Raw genomic sequence first — 22180 nt, forward strand, 5'->3', positions numbered from 1 at the left:
GTGTGTGTCGGAGAAGATGAAGAGACGTGTGCTGACTTGTCTCTGCCTTCCGCCATTTATGTTGTTTTGTTAACGTTAAAGGAACACTTCACCCCCAAACTGAGCATCTGCACATCAGTCACTCACCCTGTGTTACGTTGAATTCATAAAGAAAAGTCTGTTTTTAGCCCATGCCTTCATGGTGAACGAAGAATCCAAAAATTAAAAAAAAAAAATCTTGATGTATTGAAGTCATAGGGGTCCACTTTTAACAACAGCAAAACTGTAGACGAATCGCAGTTATTGACGTTAACTTCCAGGAAAAAAGTCCACCTGTCACGTACATTAAAATCAAACGACGCCGAGCAGATGTTAATTTTTAGCCCCTAAAAAAAATCCGCCAAAAAAAAAAATCAATACCATGTTAAGTGTAGCCTACAACATACTTATAAGTTTTTCATTGTTTTACCTTGCCGTCAGACAATCTTTCCTGATGAGTAACTGAAGCTGTTGTATCATTTTACAAAACCCAAAACCAGTGAAGTTGGCACGTTATGTAAATCGTAGATAAAAACAGAATACAATGTTTTGCAAATCCTTTTCAACTTATATTCAATTGAATACACTGCAAAGACAAGATGTTTAATGTTCAAACTGAGAAACTTTATTTTTTTTTTGCAAATAATCATTAACTTAGAATTTAAAGGCAGCAACACATTGCAAAAAAGTTGGCACAGGGGCCTTTTTACCACTGTGTTACATCGCCTTTCCTTTTAACGACACTCAGTAAACGTTTGGGAACTGAGGAAACCAATTTTTGAAGCTTTTCAGGTGAAACTCTTTCCCATTCTTGCTTGATGTACAGCTTAAGTTGTTCAACAGTCCGGGGTCTCCGTTGTCGTATTTTACGCTTCATAATGCGCCACACATTTTCAATGGGAGACAGGTCTGGACTACAGGCAGGCCAGTCTAGTACCCGCACTCTTTTACTATGGAGCCATGCTGTTGTAACACGTGCAGAATGTGGCTTGGCATTGTCTTGCTGAAATAAGCAGGCGTCCATGAAAAAGACGTTGCTTGGATGGCAACATATGTTGCTCCAAAACCTGTATGTACCTTTCAGCATTAATGGTGCCTTCACATATGTGTAAGTTGCCCATGCCTTGGGCACTAATACACCCCCATACCATCACAGATGCTGGCTTTTGAACTTTGCGCCTATAACAGTCCGGATGGTTCTTTTCCTCTTTGGTCCGAGGACACGACGCCCACAGTTTCCAAAAACAATTTGAAATTTGGACTCGTCAGACCACAGAACAATTTTCCACTTAGCATCAGTCCATCTTAGATGAGCTCGGGCCCATCGAATCCGGCGGCGTTTCTGGGTGCTCATGATAAATGGCTTCTTTTCATTGTAGAGTTTTAACTTGCACTTGCAGATGTAGCGACGAACTGTAGTTACTGACAGTGGTTTTCTGAAGTGTTCCTGAGCCCATGTGGTGATGTCCTTTACACACTGATGTCGGTTTTTGATGCAGTACCGCCTGAGGGATCAAAGGTCACGGGCATTCAGTGTTGGTTTTCGGCCTTGTCGCTTACGTGCAGTGATTTCTCCAGATTCTCTGAACCTTTTGACGATATTACGGACCGTAGATGATGAAATCCCTAAATTTCTTGCAATAGCTCGTTGAGGAATGTTGTTCTTAAACTGTTCGACAATCAGCTCACGCATTTGTTCACTAAGTGGTGACCCTCGCCCCATCCTTGTTTGTGAATGACTGAGCATTTCAGGGAAGCTGCTTTTATACCCAATCATGGCACCCACCTGTTCCCAATTAGCCCGTTCACCTGTGGGATGTTCCAAATAAGTGTTTGATGAGCATTCCTCAACTTTCTCAGTCTTTTTTGCCACTTGTGCCAGCTTTTTTGAAACATGTTGCAGGCATCAAATTCCAAATGAGCTAATATTTGCAAAAAATTACAAAGTTTACCTGTTCGAACATTAAGTAACTTGTCTTTGCAGTGTATTCAATTGAATATAGGTTGAAAAGGATTTGCAAATCATTGTATTCTGTTTTTATTTACGGTTTACACAACGTGCCAACTTCACTGGTTTTGGGTTTTGAACATTTCGCTAGCAGATGAGTTGCTGGGATACCGCTGCCCTGATGTGTAAAGTAAAGTGGAGCAATTATTCAAATATAGCGTACACCCACACAGATTTTTTTAGGTGGCCAAAAAACGTTTTTCGCATACAAGTTTAACTTTATACCGTATTTTTCCAAATAGTAGCCCGGGCGTTTATTTCACATAATCAATTTTGACCCCAGGCGTTTAAAAGAAGGTCCCTGAGTCCTGACAGTAAGCTATGGCGAGCCTGTAGAAGCCGTATTTCCCATGCATGTCAGCGATTTTCACCAGGGATGCACGCGAGTAATTCAGGCTGACTTTACCTGTTTTTCGGCGAACTCCTCTGGTAATTTTATTAAAAGGCATGGTATATAGGTCCACAGTAACTTATCATTATTATTATTATTATTGGGTCTTATAAGAGCGGGCTACAATGAGTACAGGGCCATCAAATCACAGCATCCGCGGTGAGAGGACACGGAGTTGTGTGTGCTTTTACGCACGCGGGTCAAGGCGATCACGGATATTTGATGTGGGAAAGATGTAGCCAGATGTATTACCTGTTTTAGATACGTGGCTGTCTGTCTGTCCGTGTCCATCCGTCTGTAGCACGAGTCATGTGCACCACTTCACCACCGACCCGTGCGTAAAAGCGCAAACAATCCCTCAAATGCAATGAGGCAATGAATGAGGAAATAATTGCCCCGGCGTTTAGTTGGACCAGTGTTTAATACGCAAAATGGGGTCAAACTCCCAGCGGCTATTAGGTGCCTGGCAGCTATTTCCCACCGGGCGACTATTTGGAAATATATGTTATCTTTAATGTTACAGTTACATCTGAAAATGACGTCAGAAATCAACAAGTCGTATCCCTGCAGTTGCCAGTTCTCTACCTTGAAGTGATTGTTGTTAGTGCAACTTCACGGTGATTTGGTCTATATGAAAACTTCTGTTAAACTCCCACACATCTCATGCAGTATAATCCAAGTCTAATTTCCAGTAGTATTCTCAGTATTTTTCACACCGGCAGCTCTTCTGAAGGGGAACTGAGCATAAAGCGCTCTCTTCAAAGCCAGACTCCATTGACAAAAACAGTCATTTCACCTTGCTGAACACAGGAGCTGCTGGTTTACCGCCTCCTCGATCAGTTAGTTAGTTAGTATGATTGTGTGAATTCTGTGTTTTAAGGGGTTAGTTTGGATTCACTGAAGTCACACAGTTACACAAACTAACTAACTGATCGAGGCGGCGGTAGACCAGCAGCTCCTGTGTTCAGCAAAGTAAAATCATTGTTTTTGTCAGTGGAGTCTGGCTTTGATGAGAGTATTATGTGTGTTCCATTTGTTCTGGGAAGTCTACATTTCCAAGTTCCCAGTTGGACATTTCAACAGGAACACCCCCTGAAGTCAAAATTCCAACTCATAAAGTTGGAGGAACCTCACCAACCCTGACTTCAAAATCCAATATGGCCGCTCCATGCGTCAACGTTGCTGAAAGCTGCTAGACAGTTTATTAGCACTTCTGTCTTGTGTCTCGCTAAAACAGTCATACACACAGTCCTGTCAAACCTGTAGACATGTTGCTAGAGTGTTTGCATGTGCAAGATAAAGTGTAATATGTTCTTGTCAACCGGCTAACCTAGCATGAACTGGTTTTGCTAACATCATTTTGGTTTTTAGGTGTGATGTCATTCCCAGCTCCAATCTCCAACTCCCAAAGTAAATAAAACACAGCAATGGATAAGTTTCACTTTAAGTTCAGTTCAATTAAATTCATCAAGAATTTCCTGCTTTTTTGGATTCTTCATTCACCAGAGGAATGCGAGGAAAATTAAAAACATTTTTCCCACAAATTCAATGTAACACAGGAAAAGCAATGGATATACAAATGGTCATTTCAGGCATGAAGTGTTCCTTTAACAGCATTCCTTTTGAGACTTGCTTCTCAGTTCTCAAGATATTTTATAGCGTTCGGGAAACTCTGAACGATTTGATTGCATCAACGTGCATGGATCAATTCACCTTTGTGTAGAAAACGTGCCTACCCTTAAATCCTGGAGCCTTTAGTCCAGCATGAAATGAGGTACAACTTGAGATACATTGCAAACACCTGCTCCTGTATTATGACTGAGGTGTTTAACCAGTTAAATAAAGGAATTACACACTCAACAGGATGACAGTACTGGCCCAGTACAGAGTAAAGAAACTGTCCTGAAGGTATTAAAAGTTTTATTTTGAAGGGTACTGTGGTGGAGCGCATTAAGAGAGACTGGAAAAAGAAGCAAAGAAGAAGAAAACAAAGAAAACCGATCTTAACATAATATATATTTATATTGTTTTAGGTTGGATTTAACCGTCACTTACACCTAAGCTTGTGGATAGTTTACTGTGTGACTGTAGCAAATCACAGCAGCTGTTCTTGTGTTGTTGTTGTTGTTGTTGTTGTTGTTAAGGGAAATAAAAAGAGGTCTTGGTGAAATGTGGCACTTTGGACACAGTGAACCTCAGACAAACAATGATCATACTGCTAATGTGCTAAAGTATGCTATACGGTTGTAGATTGAGATTTGGAACCTGCAGGAGTTGATTCTTCGGCCACTTGAGGGCAGCATAAGTCAGACTCCTGTACAGGAGCTGTGAGAGAAACAGGAGCTAGTGGAGAAAGGGCAAAATGTGTTTTGCTTTTATTAAACTAAACTATCACAGCTTTTGATTCAGTCAACTACAGTAGAATGACCATATACAGTTTGATATCAGTTTTCCTCTGACTACACTGAACAAAAAACTTTTATTTTTGCTCCCATTCTTCACAGGTCTAAGTTAAAGTTGCATCATTTTTATTCACTCAACAGATACGTGTCCCTCTTGAATTTTGTTGCAGATTTGTATCGGTATCCGTGCCAGTGAGCCCTTCTCCTTTTCCAAGATGATCCAGCCGCCTGCAGGTGTGACATATCAGGATGCTGATTAAATAGCATCGACACTACACAGGTGTGGCTTGTCACAATAAAAGGTGACTCTAAAATGTGCAGGTTTATCTTGAAAACAAGACATTTACATGCCAAGCGCTACAGAGATGAATTTTTTGACACCCTGGTGTGACACCATTTACCTTGCGCCGTACAGGGAGCCAGATGATCTGCAGAGGTGGACGCAAAAACATGAATGTCCCCATCTAGAAGCAGTGTTTGGTTTGTCTGTTTGGTGCTACTGTAGAAACATGGTGGTGCAACATGGTGATCTGAACAGATGAGGATCTGCTCCCTATGTTGATAGAAACGTCTCATTACAAGCTATAAAATACATAATGATTCTTATTTTCAGGTGATCTTACACTAAAGAAAATATATTATATAATGATAATAATAATCTTTATCTATAAAGCACTTTTCAAAACAGATTTACAAAGTGTTTTACATGTCGATTATTAAAACAGACAAGACATGAAAACAACTTTTAAAAGAACTGATAAAAACTGAGGAAATAAATGACAGTGTAAATGAACTTAAAACTCAGGTAAATTCAGGAAAGGCTCTCCAATCAAAGTATGCTGAAGTGGTCCAGAGCCTCGGGGCCCTTACAGCAAACGCTCCGTCCCCTTTAGTTTTCAGCCTCTGGAAGAGTCAAAAGACTTCTGCCCGAGAACCTCAAAGTACGTCCTGGCGTGTACAGCACAAAGAGGTTGGAGATATAGCTGGGAGAGAGACCATGACGAGCCCTAAAAGTAATCGGTAACATCTTAAAATCTGTTCTAAAACACACTGGGAGCCGGTGTAAAGAGGCTAAAACTGGAGGGATGTGATCACGTCTCCCGCAGCTGAATTCTGTGCAGTCAGTTAGTCGATTAATAGATTTATGATTCAGGCAAAAGAAGACGCTGTTGCAGTGATCCGGGCATGAAGAGATGAAGGCGTGTAAGATCGTCTCAGTGTCTTTAAATTAATATTTATATTGTTTTAGGTTGGATTTAACATATACTTACACCTAAGCTTCACACTGGACCTTTAAACCTGTTAAAATGGGAGCAAAAGTAATGCATTTAAATGTGTGTTGTCAGTGTAGTGAATGCTAAATAGTGCTACTACTGAATGGATTTGCGGATATAAATATGTGTTAATAAGATGTGACACATGGTAACATTCAGATCTACTTTCTGTAAGCTTTACAAGTTAAGTTAATTCATGCTTGCTAAAAATGTGCAGTTAACTATTTACACATTTGTGTTCACAAGTATTATTTGCATGTTAAAATATTCACAGCAGCGTTGTTAAAAACAGCCCGTCTAGCTGCTCACTGGTTAGTTAAGAGTCATGTGACATATAACGAGGAAGTGTAATCAGGAAATGTGGTTGTTGTGAGGCTGCTGAAGTGTGGAGAAGAGTAAAGTGTTGCTTAAGAGAATATCTGTCTCCATCCTGCTGTGTGCTCTCCAACCACCACACATCACACTCTTGTGTTACACCACTGCTCCTGTCGAGATGGAGGACATGAAGCTGGACTCTGTAGTACCAGGTCTTTGTAGGAATATGAGGAGACTTTGTGGCATTTCATTCATCACCAGCTCTGCCAAACTGACGCCTGAACAATGTGAAACATGTTGCAGTTCTGGTTGTCAAACACATTTCACAGGCAGCTGTCAGATGAAACTAAACGCAGATGATCACTGATTAAAGTCACTTTAAAACATGTTGACGGCTCTGAACAAGAATGTTTTAATCACAGTTTGATGAGGAATGTGCAGGAAACACTTGTGGAAAGTGTCTGACGTTGACTTTGATAAACAAAAGTCAGATTACAGTAGTGATGTCATACTGAAGGGAACCAGTTTAGTGAGGAAGTGCATTCCTGGATACTAGGTCATGTCAACACAGCAGGTAGCTTTCCAACCACAGTCGCTCCCCAACCAGCCCTGCAAATACTTACTACAACTACAAATGAATTTTGTTGTGCTGCTTCCTGGTCTAACCAGGCTCTCAGAGCTAAAAACACACCAGCAAGGCCTTGGTACAATAGAGCATGACTCAGCACAGTGAATAGAGACAGCATGGAAGAGTGTAGCATTGATATATTTAATTGTGCATTTTATTACTGTATGAAGCCCTTTGAACGATCTTGATTTATACAACAGGAAAACACAAATACCAAAAATAAATTTTGTACATGTCACACGACATCTAACAGCCCAATCACCAGAATAAATATGGGCATTACAAAACACAGATATGTTAAAACTTTACATTTCTTTAAACCTCCCTGTGGTTAAGTTTAGTGTGGTCATGTTTAGGCACAAAAACAACGTGGTTATGGTTCAAAAAAGATCATGTTTTGGCTGATGAGGGCCCACGATTTTTAAATATCCAATCAAGAGAGACTCTCACTGCAGCCTGCTCTTTTTTGTTCTGAAAATGTCGGCGTGCAACCCTGTTATATGGACAGTAAAGAAGGTGCAGACTAGGGCTGCCCCCTAATAGTCGACCAAATGGTAATCGACCAGAAAGGTCATCAGTCAGCAAGATTTTATTGGTCGCTTCGTCACAGACACAAAAACAAATTTGAAACTCTATCAAGAGCTGCACCTTTTCAGATAAATCCAAACCTATATGACTGGACCATGTGTGACTTTAATTTGAAAGGACAGCCACAGGAAGTGTCCACGTCAGGTTAATCTCCAGGGCTGGTACCTGCAGTTATTCCACAGGCTAGTTAATAACATGTCGGGCAGGAAATCCAAAGTGTGGGATCATTTTGAGAAGGTGAAGGACGAACCCAAGGTGATATGTAAACTCATCTTCATTGGTCGACTACAAACATGACGTATCATCTGAAACATGGAAGTAGCTACATGCCCATTAGCCCACAGCGTCATTAACAGGCGGCTCGCTCAGTGTGTGACGTGCACTTGGAGATAAAATATAGGCCTATATTAATGAAGGTTCATTAGTACGGTTTGTATTTCTCTGTAATGTAGCACAGTGTTAACAATGTTACTGATACTATTCTTTCTCACACCTTCAACTCAAACCACCAAAATATATCATTTAATCATTACATTAATATCAGAAACATGCAGGAGACTAGTCCACTGATGGACCCTGATGAGGACTGTTGGTCCACTGGGAAAAGTCTTAGTGGGGGGGCAGCACTAGTGCAGACATTCCTTTGTGTCACCAGTGAAGAAGAAATAACAACCTCGCCCATATGTAAGAGTACTGTCTGCAGAGGAAATGCTAAACCAATTTAGGGTCTAGGTAAAAGTCCATATGGGTTATGTACATTACTAAAATGTTTTTGGTTGAAATGCAGCTATAGTCTTACCCCAGTGATTGGTATATGTAATGCAAAAAAATACTTAATAATAAAAATACTAAAGTAACAAAATGACAGTACTCTGAATAAAAAAAAATAGTGTAATGATTATGTTAAAATAGTTTTCACATTTTTCACATTTGTGTCTGCTCACAGGTCAGTCGTATTTATACAAATGACCCTGTCACACTATTGGCAGCCAGGATGCATTGTGGGTTATGTAGGCATCAGGTTTGACAATAAGAATAAAAAGGTGAAATAAAAAAGCCAGTGTCTCTGGTTCTGCATTGATTTTTTCAAACCGCTGATCATCAGTCAGACGATACTACAATGCTACGCTAATCTGAGGAGACTCTTTTGAAGCACTTTGTGGTTCACACTGATCGAGCTATAATATACAGCAGCTTCTGCTTTGTTTTTTTGCAAACTTCGGGAAAAGATCTTTGTAATCTGGAATCTTCTTGATGAGCTCTGTGACCTGCTTTGTGTTCTTGGAGTTGTTGTTAAATAGATGACAACGATCACCGCACAGTTCAACAACACTCTTGAGGCGATCATGTGCGTTAATGAATTTCTCCAGACTTCCTTTCAGGTCGTCTCCGTGAGTCAACAGGACGATAGTACTCTCCCTGATCTCCCAGCCGAGCTTCTTTTCCAGCTTTTCTAATATTCCTCTCTCAAGATGCGTGAAGCGACCCAGCTGTAACACGAGTAACACCACGCATTGCCCTGGCTTACAGTACTTCTTACACTCGTCTACCTGTGCCTGGGGGTTTCTGATCTGGTCGTGAAAGAAGTCTGGAGTGTCGACCAGTCTCACCTTCCTCTCGAATGGTTTCTCCACTATTCTGACCTCACACTGGGTCGTAACCATCATGGGGCTTGGCACAGATTTGAATAGCTGTATTGGATCCCCCCTGGATTGGTCAGCAGTCAGGATGGTGTTTGCAGATGCACTCTTTCCGGTCCCGGTCAGTCCCAACAGAACGATGTTGAATATGTTGTCCGAGTCTTCACAGGCACTGTCACCTGGAGGATACAGTTAGGGCAGAGTGTTTCAGTGTTGTGGAACAAATAATTTACTGAGAAGATCCCAACATGAAAACTCTGACAGTAGATATAAGGGCTGTTGGCCATAATTGCGGTCCTGAGATTGTGAGTGGCTCATTCAACTTTCGTAACACCGTCTCGGCTCAAATGGTAAATTAAGACTGAGTAGGAACTTTGACCCAGTGCGAGAAGGGAGTAGAAGATGATCTTGATAATTATGTTAAATCTACGGGACACAATAAAATCATTGCTTTAAATCTAAAGGGAAAATAACAGTTTAATTTGATTCCCAATCAAGACACTCTGTGAAGAACTGCTTCACCTTGTAAATATGGACTTCATCACTTGACTTATCTCCAAGCAAAAGACATAAAGCCCAATGCAATGTCCCGATGTTAAACTCAGACAAAAATGAATGATTGTTCTTGGCCCCCAACACCTCAGAAACTCTCTATCTAAAGACATAGTTTCCCTCGATGGCATTGCTCTGGTGTCTGGCACCACTGTAAGGAACCCCAGAGTAAACTTTGATCAAAAAACGTTCGTTAACTCTTACATAAAACAGGCTTCAAGGACTGCCTTCTTTGACCTCTGTAATATTGCAAAACTTAGGCACATCCTGTATCAAAAAGATGCAGAAAAACTTTGCCATGCATTTGTTACTTCTAGGCTGGATTAGTGTAATTCCTGAGGTTGTTCCAATAAATCTTTAAAGGCTCTCCAACTGATCCAGAATGCTACTCCACATCTCTGCACTGGCTGCCTGTAAAATCCTTCTCTTCGCTTGCAAAGTTCTAAATGGTCAGGCTCCATCGTGTCTCAGAGCCTGTTCAGACCTGGTATTAACATGTGTTTTGGGTGATCTGATCACAAGTGGACAGCGCTAAGTACAAATATCAACGACCACCAAGATGTAGTGTGATCTGGTCCTTCAAACCACATTAAGAGGTGGTCCAGGCCACATATCATCAAGTTCTAATAGCTGTGTGAATATTAATGCATCCTGGGTCTCCTAAGACCTTGTGTCCTCATATGAGGACATCACATGTTTGGTTTACTGCACCTTAAACCAAAGACGGTGGATAAACCAAGACGGTCCACTGCGAGTCAGTTTCCTGTATCAGTGTCACGTGGGGTCCGCGACCACCACGCCCCTTTAGGAGACTAACAGCAGGTCCTGAGTCCATTGACTTCAGTGGGAGAAATGAACGTGATTACAGATTATGGCCGATTCTTTCGCCCCATAGTCACGGAAGCAGATATTGGACCCATTTATCACAAGCCACGTATCTTCAGAACATTCTGACACCAAAATGACAAATTTCAGACGGACAAATCAGGAGAAATTTACTTTGATCAAGACCAGTCTCTGTCTCAACACTGGTGCTGAAATCAGTGCAGTTTCACCAAAGATACTGGATTACTAAAAATATTATTTCCAGCGGATATCTTAGTTACAACATGAGTGAGCTAGCAAAGCAGTTTTGTGTTGCTATGTGTGGTATTTATTCAGTTTTGGGAAATCACGATGTCTAGAAAGCATCAGTGGCTGCAGCTGACAGGGACAGCTAACAGCAGCAGCAAAGCTAACATCAGGACGTCATCTGTTAAAAGCCTCCCGTTGTCGGATACGACATGAAACTACTCCAGTTAGCTCAATCATGTTGTAACTAAGACATCCGCTGGAAAAAAATTTTTTTCACGGACCGTTTATTTATTTAGCTTACGGCCAGTAAGGGTACAAACATGTTGACAGAAGCGAGGTTGGGGATACTCGTCTTTGATTGGCGGTTCTCCATCATCTTTGATTGGGGTACGGGGGACAACGCCTATTTAGGAGACCGCAAATGTATACCATTTCATACAATGGGAGTATATTGTAGGTGGGCCATCTTGTAGTAATCCAGTATCTTTGCTTATACTTCATTCTGCTTAACTTAGACCTGTTGTCCTCGCTCGTGGACACTTTTTGTGCCATCTAGTGGTATTGAGACCACATTACACTAATCCATGTAAAAACAAGATGGCAGCCATCTCTGCCAAGTCAGGCTGCAGACGATCCCGACACAAAAGTGGACAAGGTCCTAAACCTGATCACATTTTATGGCTGAAGCTGGTTTATTTATGATTAATAATGTTTGCAGTTTGATATGGCAACACATTTTTTATAAATTTTAGCAACAGTAACAAGAGAAGGTGCTGTTAATTAGGAAGTACTTGTTTGAAGACACTGGGACTTCATTATCGCCTCATTTGAGAACATGGGGATATAGTCTTGTTTGAGGACATTGGGACTTTATTATCGTGTCATTTAAGGACACTGGGACTGTTTCTTCATTTGCAAACTTTACGTCCCATAACGTCCCATCAATGCATGTTACTACCTCGACTCCTTCATCGGAGCCTTTGTGCTCCCCTGTCTCGCATGGTTGCACTGCTGCTGAATTGAATAACACCTTTACATGTTTAAATATCTCAGTGCTGTTTTGCCCCTGAATTAAGCTTCAAATGGATGTTGCAAAACAAACATATGGACATTTAGTTTGTCACAGTTACTAATCTTATCTTATTCTGAGAGTTTATTCTCAGAGCATACTAGCGTCACGTTCAGAAGCTGCTGTACTGGCAGGTGTAATGTGATGTGACAGATGACTCAACTTCCAGGATGCAAAATACATACTGCCATTTATAAAGAGACACTCCTTATTTCCTTTTCAAATACTTGAAATAACACCTTACACCGTTCTCACAGCTTGCTATTGTCCTGTGACTTGTGTCGCTTTTACAACACAAACAAAGAGGAACAGATTAGGATGTGGGGTCTGAACACTGGAACCAGAGAGTGTCTATTTAATACAATATTTGACACTTCCACCTAAGTAAGAAGAGTGCTGCTTCTCTTCTCTTTTCATCCAACAAGTTAGTGCCCCAGTTTCTGGATACTCTTTCATCCAATTGTCTTTTACCTTTTCAGCAGGCATGGCTACGGTATTCTAATGTTTTGCTGTGTCAAAGGCCAGGCTACCCTTCAGCAAGATAACATTCTATAACCAAATGCAATTGAAAGTAATTAAAACCAGAGATTTACCTGCTGTCCCATGGTGATACACAGGATGGCCATCAAAACTGAAAGAGTTATCATAGTTAATGTCAATCACAAGGTGATAGCAACAGAGAGATGTCCCAACCTGCTTTCAGGCTACTTTGTGTTCATTCAGATTTCTCATAGTGGGTTTCTGGAACTATTTTGATGATATGGAGCCTGATACTAAGGTATTTAAAGTTTAATTAATTTATCCTACATGAGTACCCCCCCTCCCAGCATAGTTGTGCTATGTGTGAGAGGTATAAACTGCGGCTACATTAACCCAATTTTCTGCTTATTATACTTGACGTTGCAGCATACGTAATAAACCTTGGAGTCAACAAGGATCCTTGGAGAACAAAATCTTTTCAGGTGATTATAAACTAATGAAAACGTAGTCATGATTAGTATAATCCATTTCTGCCAGTAGGTGCCGCTAAATCCAACACACTAGACCTTTTAACTGTTGACCTAAACGTTGAGCTCTTACCTGATACCTAAAATCAACCAATGTACTATCTGATTTATGCAGCTTATTGGGAGGAGATGAAAATTGCTAAAATGGGTCATATCTTGGCTTGCACATACCAATGAACTTTTTAATACTAGCTGCAAATGACAGTGACATTTCAACGTTTTTTAGAGTCTGATGAAAAGGGCCGGTCTCACTCCGAAGTCATTGAAATCCAGTGTTAGGGCTTTGATTTGCAGTGTCAGAATCCAACGGAAGGTGTCCTTTAATGTTAGCATGATACGCGGCCAGTTGCCATTATAGTTTAACGGTGGCCGGCAGAGTTAGGGGGAAACGTTGCAGGACAAGGACGAAAGTTAAGGCGGCGAAAGTCCAACTGGGGCATGCAGGAGGGATGGTGGATGGGTCCAGCAAACACCGACTGTCACCCGAGAGAGCGGTGTTCATGTCCTGTAAGATTCTAAAGCCAAACCCTGTTCTTTTTTCCTAAACCTAACCACGTGTTCATTGTTGAAGGGAAAAAAACATCAATTTGCAGTGTTGTACCAACGTAGTACATTTATGGTGAAAGAGACTGTATGTAAACGGTAAATTTCCTGTGAAAACAGAAGTGTATCTTGAAAGAAGACAATGCATGTAACAGGCAGAACTTGCATGTTGTATGTGGACGTGGGAAGTCCATGACCAAACGTCGATACGAGACGAAATCAGAGTGAGAATGTGTTGATGATGACAGAAGCCCTCTATGAGAACATATACTGAGAAACACAAGCAAGCCCTAAAGTAGTGTGGGACTATATACAGATATGGTCAGCTGTTACGCTGTAATAATGAAGTTTGTACCTTATGTTCTCTAACGCTGTCATTCTTCTCAACACAACATCTTCACTGTAGTTTTCGTAGTTATACTGGAATGACTTATGATCCGAACACCACTTCTTACATTCACTGGCCAGATTTTCACTGGCGACTGCCAGCTGGGTGTTGAACTTTTGCTCCAGCTGACGAAGTGAACTTAAGCTTTTGGCATCTGGTAACATAATGACCAAGTTTGCTGTGATATTATCTCCAAAGGTAGCTTTAAGGTTTTTGATCTGAGCCACGACTTTATCCTCTTTGGTGTTTTCTGAGTCTATTGCCAGGATGAACAGATCAGGGCCAGGATGAGAAAGTGCCATGAAGTCAATGATCAGCTGGTCCGGGTGCTGACATTCTTCATCAAAGAAGTCAGGGACACTGATGATTTTGAATGAGTCATTTGTTTCCATGACAAAGCTGTTTGATGTTGTGGCAAAAGCATTAGGCCTGTTGGTGAGGATCATCTTTCCTATGCTGTTCTTTAGTGGAACCTTCTTTCCGAACAGAGCGATGGTTGACTTTGCAGGATGTGCTGTGGAAACAGAAAACAGAAATATGTTTACATGCAAAATCCTGGCTGGTTTTAGAGGAAGGTCTTGGGCTTAGTGAACTGTCACTGAACAACTTTAAGCATTCTTGACATTTGATTCCCTGCTGTATAGGTGTCAGGCTGCTTCATAGCTAATTCAATTCTGCAGCATTTTTTCCTGTCTCCCTTAAGGGAGCAAACAAAAAACTTAAACAACTACAGATACTCAATCCATTTTCATCTGCTTATCTGGGGTTGCGGGGCAGCAGGTTGAGCAGTACTCCACACATCCCTCTCCCCAGCAACTCTTTCCAGCTCCTCCTAGGGGACCCCGAGGCATTCCCAGGCCAGATTAAACATATAATTACTCCAGCATGTTCTGAGTCTTCTACCAGTTGGAGGTGCCCTGAACACCTCTAATGGGAGGCGCCCTGGAGGCATCCTGATCAGATGCCTGAACCACCTCAGTTGGCGCCTTTAAATGTGATGCGACTCTACTTTGAGCTCCTTCTGGCTATCCAAGCTCCTCATGCCATGAGTCCAGCCAAGCTACAGAGGAAACTCATTTCACCTGCTTGTATCCGTGATCCATTCTTTCAGTCATTACCCAAAGCTCATGACCATAGGTGAGGGTTGGAATATAGATTTCCGGTAAATTGAGAGCTTTGCCTCCATCACTGCTGATGTTACACAAAACCGCCAATCCATCTCACACTGTATTTTACCCTCACTCGTGAACAGGAACCTGAGATACTAGAACTCCTCACTTGGGGCAGTAACTCTCTCCCAACCCAGAAGCGGCAGTCCACTGTTTTCAGGCAGAGAACCATGGAGGTGCTGACTCTCATTCCAGTAGCTTCACACTCGACTGAAAACCACCCCAGTGGTCATGTTGCAATGCAACCAACACAACCATATCATAATGCAAAAAGCAGAGACGCTATTTGGAGGTCCCCAAATTGGACCCCTGCCTCCCCCTTGCATGCCTTGCTGTCCCTTGAGGCATCTAAGAATTTGCCAGAGCTTCTCTGAAGCCAACTGAAAGTCCTTCTCCACAGCCTCCCCGAACTCCTCCCAATCCCAGTTTTTGCTTTGGTGACTGCCACAGCTGAAGCCCTTCTGGCCAGCTGTTACCCATCTGCTGTTTCAGCAGACCCCTGGGCCAACCAAGCCCAAAAGGCATTCTTCTTCTTCAGCCTGGCAACCTCCTTCACCACTGGTGTCTACCAGCAGGTGCTTAGGTTACTGCCATGACAGGCATCAACAACCTCCTGACCACAGCTTTTGGCAGCTGCCTTCACACTGGAGCCTTTGAACATGGCCCACTCGGATTCAGTGTCCCTAACCTCCCTCAGGATGCATGAAAAATTCTTCCTTAGCCTGACGTTCCTAGTTCACCCTTACTATGCATTTGGGTTTACAAGGCCTGTCCGGCAGGCTCCCCTTCCGTCTGATTCCACTCACCATCAGGCAGTGATCAATTGACAGTTCTGCTCTTCTCTTCACCCAAGTGTCCAGACATACAGATCTGATGATACAACCACAAAGTTGATCATCAGTCTTTGGCCTAGGGTGCTCTGGTAACATGTACACTTGTGAACACTTGTGAACATGATGAGCACAGAAGTCCGATAACAAAACACCACTTGGGTTCAGATCGGGCAGGTTGTTTCTCCCTATCCCCCCTCTCCAGGTTTCTCCATCATTGTTCAAAAGAGTGTTTAAGTCCCCCAACAGAAGTACAGAGTCCCTGGTCAATACCCTTTCTGACACCGCTCTAGAGACTCCAAAAAGGCTGGGTACTCTGAAGGACTCTTTGGTGCATATGCACAAAAAACAGTCAGGAACCTCCACTCAGCGACTTGAAGTCACTTTGAAGCAACCCTCTTGTTCAACAGGGAAAACCTCAACACAGTGGCACTTAGCCAGGGAATCAGTGCCTCACACCCAGGGCAATACCAGAGAATGAGAGAGTCCAGCCCCTTTTCTAGGAGTTGAGGTGAAGACGACTATATCTAGTTGGTACTGCTCTACCTCCCACACCAGCTCCAGCTCCACCCCAAGATAATTTTATGCTGTGCAGATAAGATTTTTAAAAAATCACTTTTTGGGACTTAAGGAGCTCCATATAATAATAATAATAATAATAATATTGATAGTAATTGTAATATTGCCTTTGCTCACTGTCTTGATGTCACATAAAAATGATTATTGGCATACAATCTAAGCTGTGTCCGGGTCAAAATCACCTGTCCACTGCAGCAAACTCTTTTCAGGTATGTTCAGCTTAATCGGTATGAATTGAATATACATTAGCAATCCCAGCAAACATGATTTTTCAAGTAGTTTTGTTGTAATTTTTCAACTTGTCCTAACCACGATCAAAGAATGCAGCATATTCATAACAAATGTGGTGGCCTAGGACTGTGATACTGACCATGTAATCATAATGTCTTGTCTGGGATCTGTGTTGAATGTCAGCCCCCGAAACAAAACTGTTTTGAAAAGAAGAGAGAAGAAATAATAGTCACTTACATGATGGCTGTCTGTTAGACTTCATTTTAGCTGAGCAGCGGAGAACAGACGGCAAACAGGTTTCTCTGTAATCTGGGTCAGTTTTGAAGACTGGCTGAATCACACTGACACAGGCTGATCCACCCAGTGGGCGGAGTGCTGACAAATGCTCCACACTAAAATAACAGTGAGCTCTGTTTCTGTTCATTCTTCAAAAAGTCAAGGACATAGACAGAAGGGTATAAGCCACTCCTCAATCAAGTGAAGTTTAGTTTAACATGAGGTTCTCACTTCTGGAGCCTCAAGTGGCCGTTAGACGAACTGCAGTTTTTTGCACTTCTACGAACCTTGTTTGAGAACTGCCCCAACACACGTCATGAACACTTTAAGCTCCGTATACACTCTGCGATATTGGGGTGTCCCCGTCAAAAGATGACCAATGTGAGAGACACGTGGCGATATCTTTGGTTGTGGCTCTAAAGGCCCTGACACACCGACGGTTGGCCGTCAACCAAAGTCGGGCTGTCGGTGAGCGTCTGTCAGCCTAGTTTTTGCGGTGTGTCCCACACCGTCTGCACTTTGGCGGCGGCGGCTTTTTGGCCGATTGAGCATGTTGAATCGGCAGCAGAGCTTGTCGGTGAGAGAGATCAGTCTGATTGGCTGTTCAGGTTTTATTCCCTCACCCCTGTAGCGAGTGAATCTGCCTGTAGTGAAACCGGGGCTAACCGGTGCTTCCTCCTCAGGCTCCACTTCACTCAGCTGCCCCACAGACCCGCTGCAGCTAGCAGAGCGTTAGCCGCAGCATGACCGGAGGGAAGCACAGCCAGTTAGCCTCCGCTAGTCTCTGAGCTAGCCCCGGCTCTCTGTTTGGATCCAACCGGAGCACCGAGCCCCGGTTTGTTATTCAGGTTAAAGTGGGAAGAAGCAGTGGGTTTATCGGGCAGCTGAGTGAAGTGGAGCCTGCGGAGGAAACACCAGGACCGTCTGGATGTAATAGTCCGTGGAGGTGCTGCGGTGCTCGGCTGCACAGATAGGAAACCCCTCGGCTGACAGGATGTACCACTCTCTCACTCCGCTCTCTCTCACGCAAGCGCAGAACGTACGTGCTACTGACACAGAGCGACGTGAGGCAACGTGAGGCAACGTAGACGACGCAACAGTTGGCTTTCGTCGCTGCTAGTTCTTTGATGTCGGTTTGGTGTGTCCGCACCTTAAAACAGTCGTCCTATGTCACACAGTGACAGGTTCAAGGATACCTGTTGTCATGGCCTTGTGATTAAAGACAGCCTGGGATAAAATTCTGACAGTGTCAGAAATTTGGGATGCCCATCTCACTGTGTGACTGCCATTATGACCTACGTCTACTAACCAACCAATAGAAATGCAGCACGAAATGATGCACTGGCGGTAAACCCAAACAAAGACAGACAGACAGCAGCTTGCCATGGAGGTACATGCTAAAACAAAACAAAACAAACAAACCTTTGGGTGACCCTCTGTGTTGTGCTTCACAGTTGGAGCAGTAATAACTCATGCAGCATCCTTGCACACTCAGTACGTGAAGCTATTGCATCGTACGTCATATCCTGTGCTTCTGTAACTAATGTGATCTCTCATTCAACATCTCTTCTGTCTTTCTGAAAAGATGTTTGTTTGGTTTTTACAATCCCTAACCTGGTCTTCCTCATATCCACCTGAGCTCTCCTCTAATGTCGTCTTTTCAACCTTTTACTGTCTGCTGTTATAACAGACATGTCTCTGACTATGAAATGTAGGCTACAAGATCTAATTAACAAGATTAACAGACTGGCAGCAGGAAGTTTTTGTGTGTTGGTTTCAGCTGAGCGAGAGCCGAGCAATGTGAAACATCCTGCTGAGCAGCTCATGGAAGAACGAACATCAGGGATTAAAATATAGCCCGAAGTGGCAACTGCAACTTTCTTTATTTAGCTTTAGATAACACAGAGTGTGGAGGGGAAGTTGTACCAATAAGGTACACTTTACAGTAGGGCACTAAGGTAGGGTTTAGGTTAACACTAAACCTGATAGAGCTGTTTTGGCTTCATTTTTGGGAAGCTGTCATGCTGTACATCTTGATATACAGCCTATGATTTCACCCAGAGAAATCGCACAGAATACGAAACCTTTATATCCACATGTGGGACTATTTAAGTGCTGCTCTGTGCGCTCACTAAAGCGAAGAAGTGAGTGTAGGTACTATAAGTATCTGTTTGTGCGTGCGTGTGTGTTCAAGTTCTGCTTGTTTTCCTGTGTCCGCACCTCTTCCTCAAAGTCCTGCCAAGAATGTTCTCATTTCACAGGTGTGTCATCATCACTGGGCGTCTTTCTTTCTCAGGTGCTGCTGCTCCTGAGAAAATTACAGGCCCTTAATGAAGAGAATATTCCTCTGCAAGTTCAAGGTCAATATAAATAATATAGGTCTCAAAACAAAGGTAACACTTGGAAGATTTATCGAGGATTGTAAGCATCAGTATAGGTGCTGCTGGGTCAGATTAAACGAAGAAATTATACAGATTAAATGACAGATTTGAGTGAATATTCCTTTGAATTCATGTAGTAGCAGCACCAGACTCTAGAGAATCATATAACAACATCTTATCTGTATCTGTGCACAGGCAGATGAAGCAGAGCACATTCAGAGAGGAGAAATGCCTCGGCGAGATCTTTAAATAGGTCTTTTTAGGTACATTTGTGAACAATATTCAGTTCCCAGATAACAGTAAAGCTCATGTGATGTCACTTAGATGTCATTATAAGCATTAAATCCATGTAAAAACAATAACTTGTGGCATTATTTCAAAATATAAATCAACCAGACCTCCATATATGTTCCTTTTCTTAGAAAACCATAACAAATAGTCAGAATTAGCCTTTACTGGGGTCAAGGACAGGTGCGAACACTGGAGTGAATATCTAAGAGTTGGCTCCATCTGCTGGTTGATCAGTGTTAATACATCCATGATTAGACCATCAAAAGAAGGCAGTTCCCCTCAAATTTTAAAGTGATGTCGGTGCCCTTTCTCTAAGAGCAGAGTCATTGTGATTTATTTCTGTATAGACAGCCCATAGAGATGGAGCCAGAATTCAAATATTTACGATTATGGTTTGGTGAAAAGAACATGTGGAACTCTACAACACTAAACAAAATGTAAGAAAGCTTTAAATCTTGTGAGGAATGTTTTATGATTGTGGGGCTGATAAAATATCTTCTCATATATACATCAAGCAAATATAAGATCCACTACTGATTATGGAAGTATAGTATATGGACAAGCATGTAAGGTAACTTTGCAAAGACTACATTGTGTCCATTTTTTGTAATCTGAACTGTATTTACTGTAATGTGTGCAGTAAGATACTGTTTTTTTGCATGCACAAAAATTTTGCTCATCCAAAGTGCACCCCACCAGGAGACTTTTATCTGCCAGCACCAGAGGGTGTCTTAAAAGGATAGTGCACCCAAAAATGAAAATTCAGCCATTATCTACTCACCCATATGCCGAGGGAGGCTCATGTGAAGTTTTAGAGACCTCACATCACTTGCAGAGATCCAAGGGGAGAGGAGGTAGCAACACAACTCCACCTAATGGAGGCTGACGGCGCCCCAGATTCAAACGTCCAAAAACACATAATTGAAACCACAAAATATCTCCATACTGCTCGTCCGTAGTGATCCAAGTGTCCTGAAGCCCCGACATAAAAAGTTGTTTGGAAAAACCTCATTTGAACTCTGTTTTTAGCCTCATTGTAGCCTGCAGCTCTAACTGCCTCTCTGGGCACCACACTCACGTGTGTGCGCTTGCGCGAGACCGTGAGACATGGGCACCGCGTTCATGTGTGTTCACGTGCTTTTGCTGGTCTCCCATGCAAGTGCGCACACGTGAACGCGGTGCACAGAGAGGCAGTTAGAGCTACAGTCTATGGTACCAGTAATAACACTTCACTTCCTTTGGATCATGCCTGAAACGGTAGTTAACGTCCATACGTCATATAAACTAATTGCCAAATAGATTTGGCAACAAACATTTGTGGTGAAAACGAGCACTAATTAATTTCTAGTGCTAGCTATTAAAGCTAAGTAACCAGCAATTAACTAGACAGACATTCACCAACACTGAACTAATGTTAATGTCTTTACTACGTTATATCAGATAGCTCACGTAGAGTCTGAGTAAAGTTTCAATCATATGTGTTGTGCTGCAGTTGTAATTTATGCAGACAGTAGTACCTTTCATTTATTGCATATTTGGACTGTATAGCTGTGGCCTTCTTGTTTATGCGGATTATAGGAAATATGTTTTTTAAATGTTGACATGGCTGCAGCCTTTGCTGACCACCTCCAAGCCAGATTAGTAAAGTCTGATTTTGAAAACTGAATCAAATGGAACAGTGTAGACATAAAGTTCGACCCTTTGCCGGCATATGACGTGACCTCATTATGATTTATCACCAGCTTTGCCTCACTGACGGCTGAACAATGTGAAACATCTCGCTGAACAGCTCTTGTCTTCTCCTGACACAGCTCAGACACAGCTATCAGATGGAACTGTGATGATCACAGATTAACATTAACATGTTGACAGCACCGAACAAGAATGTTTTTATCAGATCTGTTGGTCAGTGATCAGTTCTCTGGTTTCAACATTTGTGTTTTCCCCTCCTATTGTTTTGTGTCGATACTTCAGTATGCACACTATGTACTTTAATTTTATCATAAAACTCATCATTGATACTGTTAGTGATCAGCTTTTAGTACAGAAAAGACTAAAAGACTAATGTGTACACATACTGTACAAACGATAATTACTTATTTGACAACTAGGTGATTAGCATACATTTAACATTAGAGTGTCACCTTTTCTTTTACCACTTCTCTGCTGTATTTGATCTGGAAATGTGCAGAAAATACCTGTGGAAAGTTTTGAATGTTAGACGTTCGCCCATACAAACCATCCATCCATTTTTATCTGCTTATTGGAGGCTGGGTCGCGGGGGCAGCAGCCCGAGCAAAGTACACCAGACGCCCCTCTCCCCAGTAACACTTTCCAGCTCCTCCCAAGAGATCCTGGGGCCAGATGAGGTATATAATTCCACCAGTATGTTCTGGGTCTGCCTTGAGGCCTCCTAGAAAACCTGTATGTTCCTGACTAGTAGCCCTATGTCAGAAGATAGCTTAGCAACCAGTAACTCCCCAACTAGCCCTGCAAAACTCTCACTACAACTACAAGTACATTTTT

At 42.3% G+C, this 22180-nt stretch overlaps 1 protein-coding gene across 1 annotated transcript; it reads right to left on the minus strand.

Annotated features, from left to right (window-relative positions):
• Positions 1-7172: 7172 nt before the first annotated feature.
• Positions 7173-17005, minus strand: LOC125878690 (GTPase IMAP family member 8-like). The gene is made up of 4 exons (XM_049560080.1): positions 16944-17005; positions 13865-14411; positions 12553-12590; positions 7173-9443 (listed from the first exon to the last, which is right to left on the minus strand). The coding sequence occupies exons 1-4, from the start codon at positions 16966-16968 to the stop codon at positions 8803-8805; spliced, it is 1251 nt and encodes a 416-aa protein (XP_049416037.1). The 5' UTR covers positions 16969-17005; the 3' UTR covers positions 7173-8802.
• Positions 17006-22180: the final 5175 nt, after the last annotated feature.

This window comes from Epinephelus fuscoguttatus, linkage group LG18 (assembly GCF_011397635.1).
Source record: "Epinephelus fuscoguttatus linkage group LG18, E.fuscoguttatus.final_Chr_v1".
Taxonomy (NCBI): domain Eukaryota; kingdom Metazoa; phylum Chordata; class Actinopteri; order Perciformes; family Serranidae; genus Epinephelus; species Epinephelus fuscoguttatus.

Excerpts from the sequence above, each read along its gene's own strand:
- LOC125878690 (XM_049560080.1), bottom strand. The coding sequence starts at position 16,968 with ATGAAGTCTAACAGACAGCCATCAT. Across the intron at positions 14,412-16,943 it reads GTCTAACAGACAGCCATCAT|CACATCCTGCAAAGTCAACC; the intron begins GTAAGTGACTAT and ends CTGTTTCCACAG. Across the intron at positions 12,591-13,864 it reads ACAGCGTTAGAGAACATAAG|TTTTGATGGCCATCCTGTGT; the intron begins GTACAAACTTCA and ends TAACTCTTTCAG.